The sequence below is a fragment of the Lygodium microphyllum genome, chromosome 15 (assembly GCF_053477565.2).
Source record: "Lygodium microphyllum isolate KBCC chromosome 15, Lygodium_microphyllum_v1.1.10, whole genome shotgun sequence".
Taxonomy (NCBI): domain Eukaryota; kingdom Viridiplantae; phylum Streptophyta; class Polypodiopsida; order Schizaeales; family Lygodiaceae; genus Lygodium; species Lygodium microphyllum.
Window position 1 is genome coordinate 56,188,843 of NC_141149.1, and position 19,815 is coordinate 56,208,657.

The following is a 19,815-nucleotide window of genomic DNA, read 5'->3' on the forward strand; positions in this document are numbered from 1 at the left end:
CACAATATCTTAAATGTGTAAATGGCTATTGACTATGCAAGGCACTCTAATCAGCAAGTGGTATTGATTCAATTGGATTTGGAAAAGGCTTTTGATTATTTAGACTGGTCCTTCATTGCAGAACTTATGTCTACTATGGGCTTTGGTACTCGGATGTCCTTCTTGATCTACACCATTAGTACTGTGGCTTCTTCGCGAGTTATGCTAAATGGTGGTGTTACCGAGCCATTTGTCCTTGCACGCTCTGTGAGACAAGGTTGCCCTTTGAGTCCTCTCTTGTTTGCCCTTGCGACTCATTCGATTCTTTCGATGTTATTTTCTATGACAGCTTCTATTTAGTTGGCTGGATTGTCCCTTCCTTTTGGACAGCACTTCATTACTCAATCTTTGGCTGATGACAGCTTTATGATTTCGCGTGCGAACAAGGACAATCTTCGCAAAGCATTAGATGTTTGGATGCTCTTTGGTCATGCTTCTGGTCTTCATATCAATGCTTTCAAATCAACTATTCTCAGTTGCACGGAGAGTACAATGAATACCTTGATCTTCATGTAACAGAGTTTATGGTAGTATGTGTGGCTAACAATGCCAAAACCCCCAAGCATTGGTTAGCAATATTTCTTGCCACTTTCAAAGATACGGCATTTCAGTGGTATGAGAGACAAGCAGTAAGAACTTTTGGCACATGAGATGACCTGGCCTTCCTTACTCAATTCAGGTGTGGAGGTTTTGAAGAGCAGATGTGAGAGGAGTTCATGAACCTAGTTAGTCCTCTGGAGAAATAGTATAAGATTATGTCTCTCGAATGGAATCCATACTAAAGAGATGGACCAACCATCATTTGGATGAAGGCATCCAGAAGGGAGTTTTCCTCGGAGGGCTAGAACTAGAAGTTCGCAAGTTTATGGAATTGAGAAAACCAGTCAATCTGCAAGCTGCAGTGGAAGGTGTAAGACTGTATGACGAAGTTGAAGGAAGGTTATCAATGACCTCAAGAAGAGGAGTCTTACCTCCTTCCATTCCAGGAATGGTATACCCACCAAATGCAGTCCCAGGGACAGTTTCCTACCCCTATCCCTAGATGTAAACAATGCCGCAGTATAGTGCACCTAATCCACAGTGGCCGCAGATGACAATGCCTCAAATGATGGTTCAACCACAACAATAGTGGCCTCAAGCAATTCCTCCAACGGCGACTCAACAACAGTGGAATCCTATCCACTGGAATCAATAACCCTAAGTCTCAACAGGAGCTCTGAATCAAAAGAAAAATAGAGGACCCTCTGGATCAACCCAACCAGTGTATGGAGTAATCATAGAAACTTCCCAAAACCCTACTACAAGTACTCTAGGAGGTGAAAATTTGAAGGATTACCTATCCAACTTAGTCGCAAGTATTAAGAAAGAGCTTATGGATGTGATTACAGAACAACTATAGATGCTGAAGGTGAATACCATCAATATATCCACTCTTGCGGGAAGTGGGAGAGATGTGATGCATTCTAATACATGGTACAGAAAGTGCCATCAAGCGAGACGTTTAGCTACTAAATGTACCAGAAAACCAACCATTCCTGGAGCCTTCTGTTCTTATTGTTTGAGGAAGAACCATATAGAGGATATTTGCTCTCTGAAAGAGATGCACAAAAGAAGAAATAAAGATGAAGACGCAATATTCAACTTACTGGAATCCAAAATGACAAGATAGGGCATTGGACCAAAGCCTAGGGAGTTTGGTCCTAATTTCAGTCCCTCTCAGAGTTACAGAGGACGACAGTCTGGAGGTGGCCAGAGATCAGAGATGGAGTGCTATAGATGTGGAGAAAAGGGTCATATCTCATTGAACTATCGAAACCCTATTGTGGATTACAAGCCCTTATGCAGTTGATGCAAAGGAGAAGGTCACACTGCAAAAGATTGTCCAAGTCCAGCTCCTATGAAAGCTACTAATAATATCCAACAGAAGACCAAATAACCTGCTTCCAATTTGGTAGAATTGGAAGCTGCCGCAATAATGCGAGCAAAGAAAGGAGAACCCATAGTTCCAAAAGAGAACGTTCCTTCTGCCAAGATTGTGAAGTTCAATCTTTCTTGGAAAAAGGAGAACAATGGAGTCCATAACAATGAAGTACAGAGCACTACAGAGCCACAAAGAGCTGCAGAGACAGTTGCAGAGATAAGACCAGAGATCTAGGAAATAGAGGATGTTGAAGTACCTCCTCATGAAGAAGCGGAGATATTGCCACTCCTAGAAGAAAAAGGGAAGATAAAAGTGGGTGTGGCTCCATCCCCCAGTCGATTGGAAAAGCCTGTGGATCCTATCAAAGAATACAATTTGGTCAAAGACCTAGACACTTTTAAAACAAACTTAACATTCCGACAATTGTTGCTATTGTCTGCTAGACGTCGAAAGAAATTCAAAAGCATATTGATAAGAAGAAGAGGCCTAAGAATTGTTCTCTCCGTGGCGACCAAGTCCAACAGAGCCTTAGAACCCCACGAAGGAACTAGATGTGGCTAATACCTTCTTGGATCTTGGAACCCTAGAGATTGTAGTATGGATTGAAGGATGCTTTATTGCAGACACATTGATTGATAAAGGCTCATCAGTAAACATAATAATGGATGTGAAAATGAAGGATCTAGGCTTGCAAGGAATGCAGCCTATGCAGTGGCTTATCAGATTGGCACATCAAAGCAGAATCAAACCATTGGGCATCCTCCCATACATAAAGACAACCCTTGCAAGAAGAGACTATTGGCTGATATATCTAGTGGTCAAACCAAATTTTTACAGGACCTCATACCCTTTGCTGTTGGGAAGACCTTGGCTTTTTGAAGCAAGAGCAAGGATAGACTGGTTCAAAGGAAACCTAACCCTCAGCAAAGGACCCAACAAAGTGGTGTTGAAGTTGTGTGGATTGTAAAAAGGCAATGGATCCATGTCCATCAAAGTCGTAATAGGCTCCTCCAATGAAATAACAAATGGTACATTAGGAGATGAAGAGGCTGTCAAACAGATCTTTCCCAAGAAAATAGAGGCATAGTCCCTAACAGTGGACACTGTAAGTCAACTATCGAAGGAAGCAAAGTCTTTGTCCATGGGAGAATACCTCCTCCCTGAACCCGAATTGATTTCTAAAATCACCTTTGATAGTGAGATAGAAGCATGGATGTACAGTTCTCCCTGTTACATGGCAGTCACAAAGACAGAGCCAGAGACAAAGACACGAGTAGAGACAAACTCCTCCAATGAAATAACAAATGGCACATCAGGAGACTCCTCCAATGAAATAATAGATGGTATATCAGGAGAGGAAGAGGCCGTCAAATAGATCTTTCCCAAGAAAACAGAGGCACAGTTCCTAACAGTGGACACTATAAGCCAACTGCCGAAGGAAGAAAAGTCTTTGTCCATGGGAGAATACCTCATGCTTGAACCCGAATTGACTTCTAAAATCACCTCTGATAGTGAGATAGAAGCATGGATGTACTGTTCTCCCTATTACATGGTAGTCACAAAGACAGAGACATGAGCAGAGACAAAGATAGACACAAAGATAGAAGCAGAAGCAGAGGATATAACAGAGAGCTTGTTCTTGTCTTACTACAGAGCCCCCACAAAGATAGAAACAGAACTTGAAGAGAACGAAAGTGATAATGCAGAAGAAGAGTATGAAAGCCAGTTAGAAGAGTCTATCCTACTCATAGAAGGCAGAGATTAGGAAGAAGTTCCTGAAGTTCTTGGAGCCTCAGAAGAAGAAGTTTTCTTTTTGATCGACATAATGACTATGGTACCCTTTGGATTGATGAAAGCCGTGTGTGGAATGCGTTTGCTCTTGCCGTACTTAAGCAAGATCTTTGGTCATGGCTACACCCTTCTTCTACAGGGTTTACTTTTCATTCTGTGCAGTATACAACTACATGGTCGCGGTTTGACCGTATGTACATTATGTAGGATGATGCTTTTCTTCTTGAGGTCCTGGAAATGAAAGTGTTGCAGCAATATGCCTTGTCGGACCATTTTCCGCTATAGCTTGAGATGCTTGTACAACCCATTGCACCTATTAAGCAATTTCTAGATAGACTCTCTTTGCGTTTCAACTCGTCTTATTTGAAGCATTCAATCTTTCAGGGTTATATGCAGCAATTGATTGATAGATTTTTATTGGATTTCTCCTCTAAGGGCAATGCTTCTTTTGAACGATTGCTCTCTAATGTGGAATGGGTTGTTCGGCAGTATGGGATCCATCATGCCTCTCTTTGTCGGCGGCGTCGACAAGCAGCGGAGGAATTACTGGCTTTGGTTCGTTCTCTACTGGTGGAGACTTCAGATGATGTATTTATGCTGCCATTGGTTATGCGTTTGGCTGATCTTATTAAAGAGTTTCAGTTGAAATCTTATCAACAGGCCAAATTGCAAAATTTGACTGAGAATTTGCAAGATAGTGCTTGTCGGACTCATAAGTTCTTTCGAGCTCTCTATCCATCTCCTACTCGAGAGAATATAACTAGACTCCAGGATGCAGAAGGTCAAATGGTCATTGATCCTCAAACTATTGTGAATATGTGTAGGAATTATTTTCTAGACCTTCTTGGTTCTACTCCTTCAGCTTCTGACCAAATTACTCATGCCCGCTCAGTTTTCTATGATTTGGTCCGCAATTAGGTTCCACATGACATGCAAACTACTTTGGAGACAGATATTTGTGAGGCGGAGGTTATGGATGTTTTGTTACACTTGCCCAAGGATAAAAGTCCTGGTTGGGATGGTCTCACCAATGAATTCTTTGAGGTTTTTGCTACCCGACTGGTGAAATCATTGACGGCTATGTTTTAGTAGGTTTGGGAGACGGGGTTCATGCCTTCCTCATGGAAAGGACTTATCAAACTACTTCCAAAAGTTCCTTCGCCGTCTATGTTGAAACATTGGCGACCAATTTCTTTGATGTGTTCTATGTATAAAATCTTTTACAAAGTAATGGTGAATCTGCTCCATAAGCATCTTCCTCCCATTGTGCATCCTCTTCAATATGGTTTCATTAAGGACCGAAACATTCTGCACAATGTTTTAAATGTGCAAATGGCTATTGACTATACAAGGCACTCTAATCAGGAGGTGGTATTGATTCAATTGGACCTGGAAAAGGCTTTTGATTATTTAGACTGGTCTTTCATTGCAGAACTTATGTCTACTATGGGCTTTGGTACTCGGATGTCTCGTTTGATCTACACCATTAGTGCTGCGGCTTGTTCGCGAGTTATGCTAAATGGTGGTGTTATCGAGCCATTTGTCCTTACACGCTCTTTGAGAGAGGGTTGCCCTTTGAGTCCTCTCTTTTTTGCCCTTGCGACTCATCCGGTTCTTTCGATGTTATCTCATATGGGAACGGAGCCCTTTGAGTCCTCTCTTTTTTGCCCTTGCGACTCATCCGGTTCTTTCGATGTTATCTCATATGGCAGCTTCTACTCAGTTGGCTGGATTGTCTCTTCCTTTTGGACAACACTTCATTAGTCAATCCTTGGCTGATGACAGCTTTATGATTTTGCTTGCGGACAAGGATAATCTTCGCAAAGCATTAGATGTTTGGACTCTCTTTGGTCATGCTTCTGGTTTTCATATCAATGCTTTGAAATCAGTCATTCTCAGTTGCACGGAGTCAGATTTGCAGTCATTGGACTGGCAGGGAATGGTTGTTCCCCGTCGTTCCATTGTGAGGCATCTTGGGTACCCTTTGGGTGTTGATGTTCGGCCAAAGCAACTACTAGAGTGGATTTCACAGAAACTGGCAGCTAAGTTTCTGTATTGGAAGTCACAGGCTTGGCCCTTCCATGTTCGCCTCAAAGTGGCTCAGACAATTATGTCGCCAATGCTCACATATTTCTTGCCATTGCTGCCTTGGACTACTACTACATTGAATGCTCTTACTCAGTACATTCGTTTCATGTTATGGAAGGACTCCTTGTATGCAGGCATTTCATCGATTTCTTGGTCGCATGCATGTACCCCCAAACGCATGGGTGGTGAGGCTATTTTGGATGCCGAAACTCATATGGTGGCACTCTGTTGGTCTCTTTTTTGTGCCATGTGCTTGGATCATCACCCGTGGGTCTTTATAGCCCGCTATTTTTTTGAGGATCACAGGCTTGTGCATGGTAATACCCAAATTCGGAGCTCCTGGTGGCATGTTCTTAATGCAGACTCTCGGTTTTCTAGTCCATCATCCGAGCTTGCTCATTTGGTATGTTCCTGGAAATTGGTTCTCCAGAAGGCTTAGTGGCATCCAGCGGAGGACCGCTTAGCTACTAACTCTTTTCAATTGGAATTGTTGGTAGCCTCGCGATTACTTTCTTGGGAAGGCAAACATGAGCTCAAACCAAAATTTAACCGCATGGCATGTTTGGGCTTGACTTCAGTTGCAGATGCCACTCTTGCCAGTCGCAATGTGTTGATATCGTTTTGTACAGCTAGGAGGCTTTTCAGGATCCCTCGTGGATACCGTGATTTGTGGGGACAACCTTTGATGGTGCTCTAGAGCAGACAACCCTTTCCTACCCTTGCTCCGGATCGTCCCTGGGAGGACTGGGACCTTGGAGGCCGGCTGAATTTGGAAAAGGCCTTAGCTAACCAGGTGTATCATCTACTGATTAAATATCATCAATGGCTGGTTACTAAAGCTAATACTGTATGGGGATTGTGTAAATCTCAGTCATGGTGGAAGGTAACCGTGATAGAGGGCTGGTTGAACAAGACACCTTTCAAATGCAAGGTCTTCCTTGGAGGGTGATGATTGGTGGTCTTCCTCTTGCTTCAGCCCTTTCCAAGCGTCGAATCTCCAACGGCAATTGTTTCTTTTGCACCACCATTGTGGAATCGGCCCGTCATCGATTTATTTCTTGCCCTCTGGCTAAGAAAATTTGGTCATTCTTGTCAGCGGTTTAGCGAGCAGTGGTTGGTTTCTCGCTAAGCCCCTTTGATTGGGTTTTTGTGCGGCCCAAATACTCCACACCGGCACAGTCACATATGAAGATCTTGTTTCACTTTCTTAGATACTGGGACTGTTGGCACAATTGGACCATTCGGAATGCTTTTCTTTTTTATTCAGCCTCTAATGTTTAGGGACATATTGCTAGGCTTAAAGGTCTCTTGTATTGGCAAATAGATCTCATTGGCCATTAAAGATGGCTAGTCTATGTGCACTTTCCAAAGTCAATAGATGTGTTCTATGTGCACTTCCTAAAGTCAATAGGTGTGTCCCATAGGTACTGACTTCTTTATCCTGGGCTCTCCTGTGTAGGCCTATTTCATCTATATCAATCTCTTTGAACATGGCATTATCATGCATATAAAGGTCACTCTGTCTATCTCCAGTGCGTGCAATGAAATCTCCTACTAATAATATGTCCTCAATGCTAGCATATCTCATGATATCCTCATAAAGTACATGAAAGGGAGATCCATCTCGTGTGGCATAGATAGAATTTGTAGGAGGAAAGTACCATATTGTGATGAATATATCTCGTGGTCTTCCTGCATGTATTCTAATCCATAAATATCGTGCCTCATATTAACTTTTCATTACTTGCACTATCCCTTTGAAGTCTTCCCGGTATAGTATGGCCACACCTCCAAAACCCCTAGTGCTTCTTGGTTTTCTAGTTGTTGGACGAAATGCACTTTCCTACCTATATCCCTGAACGTCTGGTAGTCATCTGCCTTTACATTGGTGTGTTTCTGTGTACATTGCTATATCTGTGTTTTAGAAGCTAGTTTCAAAGTAACCAGCATCCAAGCGTAGGGCTCCATTACAATTCCATATTGACATCCAAAGTGCCTCATAGGCCTTGTACCGTCATGAAGTCCTTTTGTTAGTGATGATGACCCTTCCATCCCTATAAACAGCCCACTTTCCCTCTTTGCGAGCCTCCAATCCCTTGGGCATGTGTTCTCTTCGATGCGCTATTCGTGTTGCGGTAAGGTCCTCATCCAAATAAATCCTCTCACCCTTGAGGGCTCTCCTCTTGGAAAGGAAGGCATTTTTTTTCTCTTTGTCTCCAAAGCGACGAATTAGAGCCTTGGACTTAAGAGTCCTTTTTTCCCACTCTCCAAGCACTAACGATAGGTATGTTTGAAGCCCCAATTTTGTCAGCGTCTTCGCATCTTCGTGTGGGTTGTTCTCCTCCCATCCTACTACCCATACATGTAAAACCCTAGCCCGTCTCCTAGCCTCTTCTTCCAAGGTAGCATTCATTACTTCAGTTTTGGTCATTGATGTTCCCTTATTCTTTTTTACTACCTCAATCCATGGGTTGGCTTCCTCTATTTGCTTCTGTGTTGTCTTTGCCACTTCTACCCATGAGTGAACCTCCCTTTCGCATGCCTTCAAAGCCTCTTTCTCCTGTTGTAATTCTTCTTGCACGTTCATTTCTTTTTTCTTAAATGTATTCAATTCTTCCCTCAGTTCTAAGATTTCAGATTTGTAGGCATCTACAACTTTCAGCATTTCAGTTTTCAGCGTGTGCATTTCAGACAGCATTTGTGCCTGTAAGTTATTCTTAATCTTTATTTGCATGTCTTGCATTTCTACCCTCTGATTTACCATCAATTCGGTTTTGACCTGCTCTCATATTTCTTTCTGCAATTCTTGTCTCATAATTTGTAGTTCAGAGCGAATCATGAGATGAATTTCTTTGTATTTCTTTTCATTCATGGTGCATGATGTCTTTCCATGCCTGTCAGATGCTGGGGAGACGGTCCAATCACGGACCCTACGGCCATACGTCTTGTACCGTGTGTTCTTAGAAGGGGTGTTGAGCATTGCTTCCATGGACGGTTGTGTTAGTTCCTAATCAGATTCGTCTCCCAGATATTCATTTTCCACGGTTTGATGCTTGCATTTGTCTACATTATCCATCTCTCACACACTGTGTGCAAAGCCACTCAACTTGTACTTTGTACTGTCAAATCAGAGCAATTTATGTGATTCCTGCAAATTTCCAGGGTTTCCCTAACCCCTCACTAAATTTTTGTAAGCCCAGTAATCTTTTACGAGCCCAAATGCCTTCAAACTGTTTGCAGTCACTGCAAAAATACAGATTGTAGCCCCAGTCAGTGCATTACTGCATACTCCAGGACATGATCAAAATCAAAGTCAGTGCATCATTGGCTAGTCCACAAGCCAGTGCATCAGTACATTCACCCAGGTCTTGCTGTCAGCACATTACTGCATACAGTATGCCTGTGTCAATGCATTCAGTACACTCTGCAACCCTATAGTGCTAACGACAGGTCTGCCTCACGCCAGGTACATTCCTGCTCACGACAAGTCTGCCTCACGCAGTTGTGAAGAATGCCAACATGACAAAGGATGGAAAGTGATGAACAAAATGGGTGGTGCGAAGGTTTTAGATTGGCAGCTGGAACAGGACATTTGCAATAGGGAGTGGCAGGTGTGGGGCATTGTTGCATACAGGAGATGGTACGTTCTAGACTGTTGGAATGCATTTTGCATTCCTAGCCATGATGCAACGGCATGCTGGCATTCCAAGCTGGTGTTCTGTGCATTCCATGTGGCTATGGGAGGGACTTGCAGGGTTCTACATTGTGTAGAGCTAACTATAGGGCATAGTTATTGGAAACACCCTGAGGCTCCACTTTTCTGCCATTTCAATGTTTCTGTTTCTGTTTTCTTTCCTGTTTCCTTTTCTACCTTTCTCATCCCTATAGTTACTGGAAACTCCCCAAAACTCTAAATGTTGTCGTTTTGTTTCTGTTTCCATTTCCATTTCCTTGTTCCCCCTAACTGTGCTGTAGGGTGCGTCACTTGGAGAGCCTTTTGCTGGCAGTCATAGGGCCGGCAGTTCCTCTTTTAGGCTTAGATACAAGACATAATCTGCATTACATGTTCCTGTTGGTTGTAGGCCTGGAGACCCTGCCTAGCCAGCAAATGTAGAGCCCTTGACGTCACAATTGGATCTGTGAGTTCATTATGAGCCTTGCACAGTGGTATATATAGAATGCCCATTGTCAGCTGACTTTCAGCAGTGAGTGCCCTTTAGCATATGCCATTCTTGCAAAGATTTGGTCTTCCATTATTCCCTCTCTTCATGCTGGGTGCTACGAGCAGGTGCAAGGAGACTCTTGACATCATGAGCTTTGACATATATTTCTTGAACCTTCTCGCTTGGGGTTACCATAGCTTGTATTTCATACAACAGGATGGTAACCCTTGGTGCTACACCCTGCCACCTCAGCTTCTTTCCCTAATGGGCCCGAGACTGTCCTTGGAGGCTTTGTACATATGTGATAGAGACTTCTGCTCCAGATGCTTCCATTTACAGATATGAGTAATATAATCAGAGACAATCACCTTTTATTTTAGACACCAGAAAAGAGGCTAGAGTTGGTAGTTTGGTATTTTGAGAAAGGATAAATATAAAATTGGTTATCAGAAATTTTGCAAACACCCTTAAATGTAGAAATCATTATTTCCATTGTATATGTTTATTACTTTTCCATAGCACATCATTATTTTCTGGACTCGCCTATTACTTTGCTGGTGTGAGTGATAAGGCTGCTAATTATTTTGCATATGTTATTGACTTAACAGTGGATGTTAATGTCTTACACTATGGTAATGGCTCTTCCATCAACCTCTATTAGAAGTTGTTGTCTATAATGCACTTGAGAGGTACTGTAGAACATTGTTAATAGCCTTCAGTTCTATTTGCAGGGTGATCCATTCTTAGATATTATTGATGATATAAGGTTGAAGACTACAGTAAAAGATATGAGTCAATATGGAACTCCTGCAGACAATTCTGCTGCCCTGGGTTCTCTTGCTCAGTTGCGTATGAACAAGGATTTGTCTATTGAAACACTGGTGTCACTCATATTAAGCAATTCATCAAATTCATTTGGGGTATGTGATGACATATTTATGAGATGCAGGTAATAAGTATGGTTGCATTTGAAGCTGATGAGCTGTTTGTTGTATAGATGGAGCTTTCCAGTCTACGAGAAGAACTCTCGAGGGTGTTTTCTCCTGATGATGGGTCTGCATTTGGATTGGATTTGCAATTAAATACAAATCGTCCTTGGACAGCTGTTCTATTGCAGAAAACAATCTCATTTGATGAAGTATGAAAGCTATTATCCATTTCGTTTCATGTGTTGTTGGAGGATTGCATCCAAAGTGGCAAAGGATCTATAATTGAGAGGCAGTTTTTTGTTAAATATTCTAGCTACAGAGAGAATTCTAGTAATGACACACCTCAAAGAAATTCCTCCAAGGTAAAAAAAACAATGTGCAACAAAGGCCCAGCAAAGAGCGAGTACTTACAGATACAATGGTTGTGTCAACAACCTATTTCATGGGCGATAGTGCTAGACCATATGAAGGGCTATCTTAAAGAAGGTGCTAGAATCCCATGTCTGCATGAAAGCGTCTCCCCTTATCATCTCAAAATTACCCTGCAACTTCTCCCATCTCCCTTGGAGAGTATGGATGATCGTTGTCCAAATCCTAGAAAGAGTGTGCAGCGGAAACATCTTGGACACCTTACAATCCAAATGCACCAAGCAATGATACTATCAATTGGCTCCTATCAATGACAGTGTCCTTGAGTCCACTCTGCTTGTGAGTAATCTGAAGTAGAGATCCTGCTCAAAATGTTGGCCAATGATGAGGAAAGAGTGGGTACCCTGAAAATACTCATATCCGAATTTTGGTCCTTTGTCTATGACCCAAGCTAATCTTCCCCAGGTCGCACTCTAGAGTATACACCTCCTGAGTCCTGAGCTCTGGGACAATCCCATAGATTGCCTAATAAGTCTCCTTTTTATGTTCTTCCCACATGCCCGTAGTCAAGCTTGCATGTTATTACAATAGATTATATATGCTGCTGGAAGATTTGAATGTGAATCTTATATTGGAAAATTAGTATTCTCAAACAGTATTTCCATTACAGGTAGTAGATCCAAAAGATGACCTCATCAGTGACACCTCCTACACAGACATCCCTCAGTTTCTCTCAAAAACTCCTATACACACTCCATCAGCAAATGTGATAGGCGTTGGCCAACTACTGGAATCAGTAAGAGAATTGAATTTGCTTCCAGCATCTTGGTGGTTATTAAAAAGTTAATCTTGAAGATATGTTTCTTTTCAGGCTTTGGAGACAGCTGGTCAGGTGGCTGGTGTATCAGTCACTGCTACACCTTTACCATACTCTGCAGTGGCCACACGATGTGAAGAATTTGGTACAACTGCAAGGAGAAAGATGTCAGTATGGATGAACCTGGATACAGGCAATAAGGCCCTTTCATTGACTGTGTCTCAGCAAGTTCAGCCAGATAATGTGAGATATTTACGTTGCCAAACTTGGGTGTTTCTGTGAGCCATTGCACTTTCATTTGCCCTGGTAGTCATGAATTTCTTTGTGATATTCAGGTTCATTTGCCAGATGGTAAGAATGGAAATGCTGACAATTTAATGAAGTCGGTGTTTACAACATCCAAGGAACCATGGCAGACTTTACAGCTTCCTCCTGTGAGCCATTATGATAACTTTTTGCGGGCTGCTGGCTGCTAGGATACGTCAGTCAGTGTCAGGATGATCGTGGACAGTAAGTCAATTGTGGCTCTACTGTTTCCTGACACCAACGTGAGAGAAATGGGTGGTGGTGCTTGTTTTGTGTATCGTAATTTGTGTGTTGGACTGCCACAACTGCGAGGGCAATATTTAAGGGCTTGTGTATTTATCAAGTATCCATTGTAAAATAAGTGCAGAGTCCTGTGCTTAAAGCTGTTCAATTGAGCACAGTTTTGATTCTACCAAGTTGAGCAAGGCATCATTTGCATGTCAGTCAGGAGAACTTGTTTGAAGATCGTATGGAAGTAATACCTCAAGTTGGCTTCATCATTCATGTTATTGCTATTAGTAGAACTTGTGGGCACGTGGTAGAACAAAGGTCCTCTAAACCTCAGCTTTGTCTAATCCCTTTGTTACTTCATCAGCGTTTCCAAGAAGGCATCTATTGTAAATGGTAAATTGTAATTGTCAATGTCCACTCTTCAGTAGACCAATTAATGTGCATCAAGGTTACCAAACTTCCTGTTACTCTGTTTTTGTATGTTTTACCCTGAATGGTAACTATTTTGAAAGCCTTCTTTTACTAGGGCCTCTCATTACCAAAACCTGGCATATCTAAAATCTTGCAAAAGCTTAATATTACTATGTTTGAAAGACTTTGAATGCTGAACATGATACCACTCAAACTTGCTAGAAGTAATGCAATTAGCCAAGATTTTCTCTCATTTATTACATCCCATGGATTGTAGATACACTTTCATCATTTCTGCATAGCAAAGATTGTTAGTGGTTTTATAGTTGATTTTAAGGAGTAACTTGATGTTTTGTGCATGTTCAGTAGTTTGATAGTGCTTGTGGTAACCCATTGCTGATTGCAGTTTTGGGCACACACCAAGGTGCTCTGGGCTATGGAGATGGGTATAGATAAGTTTTGCATAACAAGTGTGGAGAGCAGTGTGAAGTGTGTTTTTGATAACACCCATGATGTTTAAAGATCCACTCAAAAGTGTGCCACTCAAAAGATCCAACTTTAAAGTCACCAAGATCTAATCTTGAGCATTGGAAACTCTCGTGGAACTTAAATGTCAAGGATACTCGAGAGGATCTATCCAAATTATAATCTATAGTTTGTGGGTACCATGTGTCAATTGCTTTCTTTAAACATGCAATTGCAAAGAGTACTTGATCTAGCTAATTTCCACTTGAGCAATCAGAATTCCTTTAAATTTACAATTGGCTTTGCTTTGATCCTACTCATTTGTATCCTTTTGTGCAATGTGGTAGTGTAACCACATCAGGACATGTCTCCCATGGTGGTTGTCTCCAAGCCTCTCTTTGATGGTGGTGCAATCTTTATAGGGGCCTCCTTTGTAAGTCTATTATCCCCATCCAATGTGCAAAACCAGGTCTATGCCCATGTACTATCTCTTGTTGTAGAGTGAGCCACTACTCTAATCCTCTACATAGAGTAGCCCATAAACTCTAAGGTTGAAGTCCTTTAATGAGTCAACCATCCTCCATAGTAAAGGTTAAGACTCCCTTCTATCACACCAAGCATGATGCCTCCATGTTCTAATGGTGGCACGTAGGAATCTAATCTCAAATCCCCTCTTAAGGGCGTCTCTATTCTCATTGAAGTTCCATTGTTTGCTAGGTTGCCATGGTCTTCCAAATGTAAATGGATTGTAATCTGAATAACCATAGCTTCTTCGATGACAACTTGTTTAGAAGAGGATCCCTAACAATGAACCTTACTAGAAAGGCTCTTCATTGAGGATTTGGATTAATGATCCCCAAATTGGCTCTACATGTGGATTGAATAATAAAGGTTCTCAATTACCTTAGGCTCTTGTCTTCTCCTAACCAAATGAAATTCTTAATAACGCACAACACGTGACCAATAATGATTAAGACAAGGCCAACATGAGGTGATACATCACATGGTCTTAAGAATCAGATTGGTAACTATCACTCTCGTTTCCAAAGAAAGTATCATAGGACCCCAATAAAGAAGCTTCTACCTAATGCTCAAAAAAAGATATATGAACCCTACACTAAAGTAATGTCTAGCTATACGTGGCAAATAAGATCTCAATGAGGTCTTGTAAGGAACCCAAGTGAAGTCTTGATGTGGTCTCAAAATCGATTGCCTAGTGTTACATATCCAAAAATGATGGGATTTATGTCAATTAATGAGAGCATAGGAAGCTCCACTAAGTATCTTCATTGTTGCTATGCGAGGCACCTTCATTAATAAATACAATTGTGTTATATGCAAATGTCACATTAATAAGCTCATCAAAATGTAAAATGGCCAACTTGATCCCTCTAATGCTTGTCCTATATCTGTCAAGTAGGAGCTCATGGCTTGTTTTAGCAAATTAGAGAAGAAAAGTGACAAGTGGATATCCATAGTATCCTTAATATTTGAATGCTAAATCTCTCTCCTCCTTACCCCAATCTGCTATATCGTATGTGATCTCAAAATTAAGAAACACAATGAGCTTAGTTTTGATATTTGAAATGGAAACGCGATGGATTGTCAAAAACTGAAAAGATTGTCCAAGATGTTGCACCCTTGAACCAAGCTATCTTAGTGGGATGATGGACAATGCCTAGTATCAAAGGGGATACTTTGAGGTGGTTTGCATTTGCAATGATCTTACAAAAGCAATTCCAAGAGAGGTTGGTCTCCATTGTATGGTCTTCTCTCTCATGACTCCTAATGTGATGATATTCAACAAGGTTGAAATAAGACCTACACTAAGAAGTTCCTAAGAGCTCAAAAAGGGCATCATATTCAATCCATCATCTCATGGCCAATTTCTTGAAGACAAGGTTACGAGTTGTACCTTGTGAACAATCTCTCTCTCACATATTTGCGAAGTCTACTCACTAAGTCCTTGCACTCCTTGTCTAGAGTGTTGAATTGTATTAGTATGGAAGAAACCTCTACAACTTTGTATTTTTATCTCAACCCAATAGAAACCTCTTACATGATATATGTACACTAATCTAGCCTCCACCACATCTTTTTTGCTTTGTGAGTGTTGCCAATGACACTCTAGCTATCAAAGCTTTCACAAGCTCAACTCCTGCTAGACATGACATAACACTTATTGTTTCAAGAATTTCAATCGATTCTGCAATGGCTCTCTCACATAGTTGATGCATCTCTCATGTACTCATGTACATATACAAGCACACAGCTTAACATCTAAGATGAACTTTGGAAAGTTAATCATTGAAATGTCTTTGGGTCAAGTCGGATGTCATAGTTTCTAACATAAAGGGAAAAAACTGCAAATCTATGGATTATTGGATCATTTGTTGTGCTGATTAGTATGTATAGAGAGCACGGAAGTAACTATGCGGAAGAAGCATACAAGGGAAGTCAACATGAACTAGTCAAACATCCAACAAATGAGACTCTCATGGAGAGTGGTACATGAGATGATAAGGCTACAACCAACTATGCAAGTCAAATGGTGTCTGGCCATTAAGGATTTTAAATACAATGGTTTCAAGATCCCAAAGGACTGGAGAGTATTACATATGTTGCGGCAACATTGAATTTGACTCATGCACTCATGCATTTGACCACCTCAACATTGTTACTTGACCACTCGGCACATCTAAGCCATTGGGCCATATCTCATGGCATTCAGCCGCATGACATAGTTGCAATTGATCACATGACTACTTATCCACATAGCACAGATTCACACGAGCACTTGCCAAACTTACACTAGCACACATATTACATATTCACACCCACTCACAGCCACATACACTTGTTCACATAATACTCTAACAGGCTAGTACACCCATTCATATGCATTCACACACATTCATGTGCATTAACATGCATGAACTCAATCGAACAAGCATACACCTACTAGTCTCACTTGTAGTTAGATAGTTGCATTTCATATAGTCACATACTTGCATGCGCATAGCTAAGCACTTAGACACATCGCTTAGGCACTCACTCACACTCACAACACACATGCACGAGCTCTCTACTCACACTCGTACATCACACATTAACAAAATCACTCGATCTTCGGCACACACAACTTATATCATGCAATTGCCCTTACCAACAATCCCTAGAAACCTCTTGTATACACACTCACCACAACCTAATCATTTGTACATGCTACACTCGTACTACAGCACATCCTATACACAACTCACTAATAGTCACTTCCTCACTTGTGCACATTATAACAACACACTTGTATACAATTTTGTACACCCAATGAGCTCCTCAATTGCAAGAAATTGAAAGAATGGTGCATTATGGAAAGGTAACTTCCTTCCTAAGTTATTTACTCTCCTATATCAATTTTTCCTATACATTTTTCGTATATAAGCCTTATTTAAAAATGTATGATATGTAACATATGTAATGATCCTTTACTTACTTTCTTTTGAATAACTTTGTTTTCCTTTTAAACTTGAATGCAAAAAACTCCCATCGTCTTTCGCTTATCTCTTATAGTAACATCCATTTAAGTCCTTTGGCTATACTATAATTAGTTCCTTTAACTAGTTGTGTAATATCTCTTGGTTCTCCTTCTCTGACCTTTACTCATTCATAAATTTTAGTTTAAATCTCCTCCCACCCATACAAGTACATGATAGGGGGTTTTCCCATACAATCGATGCACTTTGCGCCTAGATTCTTCCAGTGCTTCTCACAAGTGTTCCCTCAATGCTCCACACTGAATATACAATGTTGAATGCACTCAAATGCAATACATGGAGATATGGCACTCAACTGATATTTAGGGAGTGGAAGGTCAACATTAAAAGGATCAAACCTAAACTATATCTCCGAAGAACCCTTATGATCATTTCTCACCCCACCACATGATTCGTGACATGGTATTAGAGTCGTGCCATTGAGAGAGGCTAGTTTTGAAGGCTAAAGTGAAGGAGAAGGACCAAGGATTCAAGCAAGTAAGCAATTGGTAAGGAGCTCTCTCACTCTCACTCTCTCTCTCTCTCTCTCTCTCTCTCTCTCTCTCTTAGTGTCAAGAAGAGGGTTGAGAGGTGAGAGAAAGGAGGTAAAAGAGAGAGAAAAGAGGAGAGAGCATGAGAGACAAGGAGAGAGAAATAGTAGAAGGATAGGAAATAAGCAAGAGAAGCCATGGAAGCTATGAGCAAGGAGGTGAGATGAGAGAATAATTGTATTATTGTAAAAAGGTAACAGAATTTACATGTCTCATACGTTTTATACCTATGTTAGTGTGACAATGTATTATCAATGATCTCTTACTAAAACATGTTTTCCTAGCTTCTTACACTTGGATAGTGCCCATCGAGGCACCAAAAGCAAGATAGAGCAAAAATCTCAAATTGTAGTGACATGTAGTGTACAAGAACGGCGTATATTTTGCACATAGGTCTTTATGACTTTGTTGCTGTGTTTTTGGCCATTTGAGACCATCTCAGGTCCCATTTAGCTCTGCAGGGTTGCGGATGATAGTTTTAGATAAATTCGGCTATGTCGGATGATTCTCCAAGTACACATGCTACATATTTTAATTTTGTAAAATTCTGAGGTATTTTTCAAGAAGCGAATACAAGGTTTAAATGTGAAAATGTTGCAAATTGTATATATTATTAAAAAATATGTAAGAAAGATTGCCCGATTTATTGGTGTACATTTTGTGAAAGATTGTAGAAGACTTGCCTATTGTCTAGTACTCAATTTTGTCATAATGACCAAGAACAGTAGAAATCCTCTCATCGAGAAGCTAGACAAGAATAATTGCCTATCATGAAAGTTTTTTTGATAAACTTTATTATTAGAAAAAGCCTCTATGGGTTGATTTCACGTGAAGAAAAGGAACCAAAACTAAGTAATCTTGTGATGACTACATAAGAATTAAATGTATTAAAATAGTGAAATGCAAAAGACAAAAAGGTAATGTATTGGTTGTCTACATTCATCGACAACACTATGTTGGGGCATATCAGAAATGTAAAAACTTCACATGTAACTTGGATAACCTTTGAGAATATGCTTTCAATAAATACAAAGGCATAGAAGATTCAAAGCAAGAATTAAATACATTAAAGAAAGAGAATATCTTTGTAAATGAGTATGTCTTTGAAGAGGCGATAAGCATTGCAGATGCTTTAATAGCTATTGATGGAATACTTGATGATGATGATTTGATTCATCTACTTTGGGTGGCCTTAATAATGAGGTTTGAAAATCTTTTGTTCCTTATGTATATGTATGGAATCCATTTTTATATTTTCATGAGTTGGTGTCTCTCATGATCTCTAAAGAGATCAATATGAAAGGTGAATCATCTGAAAGAAGTGATGAAAATGTCTAACTATTTTACTCAAGTTTAGAAAGGGGACATGGTAGATTCTCTTCGAGAAGCTATATTATGGGTCCTGCTAGTGGTAACCAATAAAACAGGTTAAATCAATAGTTTGGTGACATGTAAATTTCAAGAGGTCGTGGTAATTCTAGAGGCAGGGGGAGCTTTAGAGGAAGAGGTGGATGGAAAAATGAGTATATTTTGGAGGTGAGAAGCATTGCACATGCCTTAATAGCTATCAATGCAATGCTTGATGAGATGATGATTTGGCTTCATCTAGTTTGGGTGACCTTAATAATGAGAAGGCTTAAAAATATTTTGTTAATTTTATGTATGTATGAAAGCCGTTCGAGATTTTGATGGGTTGGTCCCTCTCATAACCATTGAAGAGACCAAAAGAAGTGAATAGATCCAAGCATTTTACTTAAGTTTAGGAAGGGGATGTGACAATAGATTCTATTCAAGAGAGTTTGATACGGATCATAATGGTAGTAACTAGCAAAACAAGTTAAATCAACAATTTGATGACACTCAAATTTTGAGAGGTGGTGGTAATTCTAGAGGTAGGGGGAGCTCTAGAGAAAGAGGTCGATGGAAGAATAGAGGTGGTAATAATTTTGCTATTGTCTATCATTATTATGGAAGAACATATTATATTGGAGCCCATTGTTACGGTAAGAAGGATGACATTTGTAATAGTGAATTATAGTAAGAAAATTATGCATCATCTTCAAGACAGAATGATGATAAAATTAAGTTTTTGGGTATCATGCAGTATATGATAAATTCTATTATAGGAAAGCGGGTATGTGATGATGTATGGTATGTTAATTCAGGTGCATTTAATCATATGATCAGCCATGCTAAATGAT

At 40.5% G+C, this 19,815-nt stretch overlaps 1 protein-coding gene across 1 annotated transcript in view; it reads left to right on the forward strand.

The window, feature by feature from the left end:
- Positions 1–12,839, forward strand: part of LOC148024557 (protein SEMI-ROLLED LEAF 2-like) — a 139,620-nt gene extending 126,781 nt beyond the window's left edge. Inside the window, exons 16-20 of the mRNA XM_087694188.1 lie at positions 10,734–10,922; positions 11,000–11,140; positions 11,971–12,096; positions 12,172–12,360; positions 12,453–12,839. Of these exons, the coding sequence (XP_087550314.1) occupies positions 10,734–10,922; positions 11,000–11,140; positions 11,971–12,096; positions 12,172–12,360; positions 12,453–12,593 (786 nt within the window). The 3' untranslated portion in view covers positions 12,594–12,839. The remainder of the gene's footprint in view (positions 1–10,733; positions 10,923–10,999; positions 11,141–11,970; positions 12,097–12,171; positions 12,361–12,452) is intronic.
- Positions 12,840–19,815: the final 6,976 nt, after the last annotated feature.